At 40.4% G+C, this 5,135-nt stretch overlaps 1 protein-coding gene across 2 annotated transcripts; it reads left to right on the forward strand.

The window, feature by feature from the left end:
- Positions 1–592: 592 nt before the first annotated feature.
- mblac1 (metallo-beta-lactamase domain containing 1) lies at positions 593–4,868 on the forward strand. 2 transcript variants are annotated; one of them, XM_051375255.1, is made up of 2 exons: positions 593–1,120; positions 4,266–4,394. In XM_051375255.1, exons 1-2 carry the CDS (start codon positions 672–674, stop codon positions 4,273–4,275), a joined length of 459 nt encoding a protein of 152 aa, XP_051231215.1. In that variant the 5' UTR covers positions 593–671; the 3' UTR covers positions 4,276–4,394. The 2 variants fall into 2 exon arrangements, with proteins under 2 accessions (XP_051231215.1, XP_051231214.1); XM_051375254.1 differs by having other exon boundaries at positions 611–1,124; positions 4,266–4,868.
- The last annotated feature ends 267 nt before the right edge of the window (positions 4,869–5,135 follow it).

Here is a 5,135-nt window from a genome sequence, read left to right on the forward strand (position 1 = left end):
CTTGTTCAAGGACACTTGATTGAACCATCAACCTTCCAATTAATGGACGAACTGCTCTACCTCTGGAACCTTGAATCCACCAGTGGTACTTTGTACAGTGGCCATATGTTGGAGGTATTAGACTTTAGTAGAAAAATCCTTGATGTGAGTTTAAAGATTCATCGAGGAGTGCGGATTGGCAGGAGTGTGAGGATCTTTCGAATTTTTAGTTGTGGATCATTTTAACAAAGAAGAGGATAATGAGATGGCATGAATATCACTGGGTGTCTGACTTTTCTAAAACTATATGTAGTACTAATTTGGTATTTTGCTTGATTATGTTCATGTGCAATGAAATCAACCCCCATTCCAGCCTTGCAAGTCCACTAGAGGTCAACAGAAATGGATCAATATCCAGGGACACAGGGAACACTACTGAAATTGTCCTAAGAGTTCAAGGAAACAAGTCCAACAATATATATCTATTTCCGGAAGGGGGGGTTACTATACCAAAATCACTGCAATGCAAACAGAATCTAGTGAATTCAATTACATCTTTAAATTGGGAGGTCATATGTCTGGTTGTACACACTCCGGTACAAGAGGTGGCAGTAGACTGAACAGTACTGAACAGTAGACTGAACAGTACTGCCACCTCTTGTACCGGAGTAGACTGAACAGTCGAAGCTCCCATGACTCTTCCTGTGAACTTAGTTGACATGATGGATACCGACAGTAAACTGGACACTAACAAACAGTTTCAAACAACCCCCTTACCAGAGTCTCTCTCATTCTCCGGTCAGCCGTACTCCGTGTCCGTCCTTAAAGTCGGATACTGTTTCTATCAGACCGACGGGACGTTTAGAGCCGATGGGACCATCACCCTCATAACGGGACCGAGGACTATTCTAGTGGACACCGGTGGCCCGTGGGACCGGGATTTTCTCTTACAGACTTTAAAAGAGAGGGGTCTGGAACCGGGAGACATTCATGTGGTCGTGGGGACTCACGGACATTCAGACCACGTAGGAAATCTGAGCCTGTTTCCTGCAGCAGTGATCATTGTAGGATATGATGTCAGTGAAGGGGACACATACCGTCCCAACAAGCTGGCAGAGGGACACGCTTACCGTATTGATGAGTATGTAAGTATAATTTCATATCTGTCACATCCAATATGACCAAGCGTAATAGGAAGCCACAATTGTTTGATAAAGCAAAAATGTGTAACAACCAGCCTTATAATGAAGTAGGCTACTGCAGTTCTGCAGAGATGCTACAAATCTTGTTCTCCACATTTAAGAAAACATTATTGTTTAGTACAGACCACAACAGATTTTAGATCATCTTGATTTAGATAATTTTTTCAGTAAAAACAAAAGTTGTGATTGATATGATTTTTCATATCACAATTGCAATATCTTTCAAAATAATCGCAATATGATGTTTTTACCCTATTGTGCAGCCCTGGATTTAAATAAAATAAATATCGTGACCAGTGTTGAGCTAGTTACAATTTTTTATTTATGTATTCCTCCTTAGTCGTTACTCTTGAAAATAGTAATGTTATTACTTTACCTATTACTCCCTGCCAACAATAATTAGTTACACTGCTAATTAAATTACTTTTCTGCTACTGCCCATAAAAATGTTAATTGTGTCCTTTCTCCTCCAAAGACTTCACATGTTTGCCTGTGTCTAATACACTGGTTCCTACACTTCATGGAGGGTCGCAAAGGCCTTCTTGATTTTAAGAAATCTAAATGAAAATCTGCATTTGGCTCAATTCCATGAATAAAAGTAAAGCAAATAGAGCAATGGGCAAGCATCAGGGACAAGAAAACACTAAAAGAAGCCTAGGAAGTATATGATTGTTAAAAATTACACAATACAGGCAGTCTTCCCTAAAAGTTCCCTAAACAGGAGGTAATCTGCTCAAAATTCACCCATATCACTTGTTTTACGCAAGCTTCTTGTTGTTTTGAAAATAATATGAAATATCCATAAAATATGTCACTTAGTCAGGGGTTGTCAGTTTACTAAATGATAGAAAAGGGGTCCCTCAAGGAAAAGGTTGGGAACCACTGGTCTGAGCTAAGCCTCAGAGTGTCAGATACTCTGAGTCATTGTTATTAAACTGGCCCTTAAAATGTTACTCTGGTTAATGTGCAATACGGTAGCATACATATATTTCTATCTAATATATATTGTCATATATTGTAATATAATGTGTTACTTCAAACTCTTATGTTTTCCTATTTTCTATTTTCTATATATAGAGTTGTTACATTGAACATTAAATCATTCATCTTACTCACTTCACTACTCACATACTCACTACATCTGAACCTTCCGACCCTTAGGTGCGTAAAAACTACAGGTTATGAACTTCTTTTTTAAAATACAAAGATGCAGAATTATCAGTTATCGGTATCTGCCATGAGAAACAGATAATTGGTTAACATATTGGCCTAAAAAAGACCATATCGTGCATCCCTAATGGGTATGCATACCTGGGCAATCGAAAAGGGATTCTAATTCTGGAGTAGTCTAGCCTAAAGTCAAGTTACTGTCAGTTACAGTACAGTTTGCAAATCAGCAAATTAGCCTGTGTCACAACTCCCTCACTTCACCCTCCCATTCGGGAAAGTATATATATATATATATATATATATATATATATATATATTCCATATATATTCCAAAGGTGCTCTATTGGATTGAGATCTGGTGACTGTAAAGGCCATTGGAGTACAGTAAACTCACTGTCATGTTCAAGAAACAAGTTTTAGATGATTTGAGCTTTGTGACATGGTGCGTTATCCTGCTGGAAATAGCCATCAGAAGATGGGTACACTGTGGTCATAAAGGGATGGACATGGTCAGCAACAATGCTCAGGTAGACTGTGGCGTTTAAACAATGCTCAATTGATACTAAGGGGCCCAAAGTGTGCCAAGAAAATATCCCCCACACCATTACACCACCACTAGCCGCCTGAACTGTTGATACAAGGCAGGATGGATCCATGCTTTCATGTTGTTTATGCCACATTCTGACCCTACCATCTGAATATCGCAGCAGAAATCGAGACTCATCAGACCAGACAACGTTTTTCCAATCTTCTATTGTCCAATTTTGGTGAACCTGTGCGAACTGTAGCCCCAGTTTCCTGTTCTTAGCTGACAGGAGTGGCGCTCAGTGTGGTATTCTGCTGCTGTAGCCCATCAGCTTCAAGGTTTGACGTGTTGTGCGGTCAGAGATGGTCTTCTGCATACCTTGGTTGGAACAAGCAGTTATTTGAGTTACTGTTTCCTTTCTATCATCTTGAACCAGTCTGGTCTGTATTTTCTTATCCGTTGTGTTTTATCTGGAGCTGCTGTAGCAAATGAATTTCCCCAGTGTGAGATCAGTAAAGTCTGTTATCTTATCTTATCTTATCTAGATACAGTGTTTGGTTCGTCTGTTCTGGGCTACTGTAGAAACATTGCGGTTCAACGGGGATGTTATTTCTGCCTTAATGTCCCACACTTCACCGCTATTAGTGGCTTTGAAGGAAGGAAATATGTGTAGCCTATATGATAGCAGCTGTTGCCATCGTGTCTTTTCCCATCACGTCTGACATTGGCTAAGCTCCTATAGCCCATGGAGGGCAGCTAGTTCCGGCTTAAGCACTGTCGACGGTTCGCTGCTTGTGCGCAAAGTCACTGGGGAGATGATTAAGACTTGCAGGAAGAGAAATGCGCACCCATCCTATGACAAGAAAGACATTTGGATTACAAAAATCCTTTGATGACTAAAATGTTTCTTTGAACAAGACTAAAATATTGGAGTTTTAGTCAACTGAAAATTGATTACAAATAAAAAGGATGAAACTGCCTAAAACCAGGGCTCAGTAAGTAAAGTAAAACGCCTCTCTGGGGGCAAAGACAAAGTTTATGAGCTGAAGTGCAGGCAACCATTTCAATTATCCTGGAAACAGGAGATTAGTTGGGTGGCATTAGAGGATGTGGGTGTGTTGTGCAATTTACCATAATGGCATGGCACTATGGCAACAGTGCATGTAGATGCAGCTGTCGGAAGCTCCTTCAAACTTGCTACATTATTGTTTTAATGTGTGTTTTTTTTTACTTTATTGACTAATGTCTGATTAGGTTTGATTTTAGTGGCCAAAATTGTTCAAATTGACTGGATCAGGACATTTTGACTATGGCAACATATGCGCATAACATGGCCAAACAACAGAAAATCAGGTTCATGAGTGTGAAATGTTTCCTCTCTCCCACAGGTATCTGTAGTACCCAGTCCAGGCCACACAGGACAAGATGTCAGTGTCCAGGTGAAGGGAACCTCTGCAGGCACAGTGCTTGTTGCAGGGGACCTATTTGAGTGTTGCTCAGATGAGGACAGTTGGCGGGATCTAAGTATGAACACTGCAATACAAGAGGTCAGCCGCCAGGAGGCGCTACGCACGGCAGATGTTATCATACCGGGACATGGACCACCGTTTAGAGTCTTTAGGAACTGATGAACCAATCCTAAAGATTAATGCTGGGTTGTGTAAGGACGTGCCTGTAGGTGGAGTTTTATAACTTAACTGCAGCTGTTTGACATAATGTAATCATACTGAACCAAAGTTTACATATCTTACTGATTAACACGTGTTCACATGGAGAGGAGCAGCTCCTCAGTTTCTAACCACCGGCTACACAGGCAGAAAAAAACACATTGTTTTACATTTGTAACTATGTAATTCTCACTTGCGGACTGAACCTGCCTGAACTCATATCCACATCCCTGTAACAAGGTTTGAACTATCACCACTGGAGATCACACAGTCCCCTCTGCTGCCCAAAAATCTAAGTATTAGATTAAAGAAGATAAAATAATATTTATTCATCCAAGCTCTTATCTTTGGGGGGGGGGGGGGGGGGGGGGATTTACTGTTGGAAAAAGTTGCACAACTCCTGCCCAATCGTGACAGTCTCCTTGTGCTTTAAAGCTAGACTTTCTGAATATATAAGTGTTTCGATCCACGGTTATCTCTCATTCCGAAAGGAATTGGAAGGTGTTTTTATTTTATGGACATAGGCAACAGTAGACAACCATTCAGTCTAAGTTACTGTTAGCTTATTTAAAGGTCCACTGTGTAACATTT

The sequence above is a fragment of the Dicentrarchus labrax genome, unplaced genomic scaffold, assembly GCF_905237075.1.
Source record: "Dicentrarchus labrax unplaced genomic scaffold, dlabrax2021, whole genome shotgun sequence".
NCBI lineage: Eukaryota > Metazoa > Chordata > Actinopteri > Moronidae > Dicentrarchus > Dicentrarchus labrax.

Excerpts from the sequence above, each read along its gene's own strand:
- mblac1 (XM_051375254.1), top strand. The coding sequence starts at position 672 with ATGACTCTTCCTGTGAACTTAGTTGACATGATGGATACCGACAGTAAA. Across the intron at positions 1,125-4,265 it reads CTTACCGTATTGATGAGTAT|GTATCTGTAGTACCCAGTCC; the intron begins GTAAGTATAATT and ends TCTCTCCCACAG.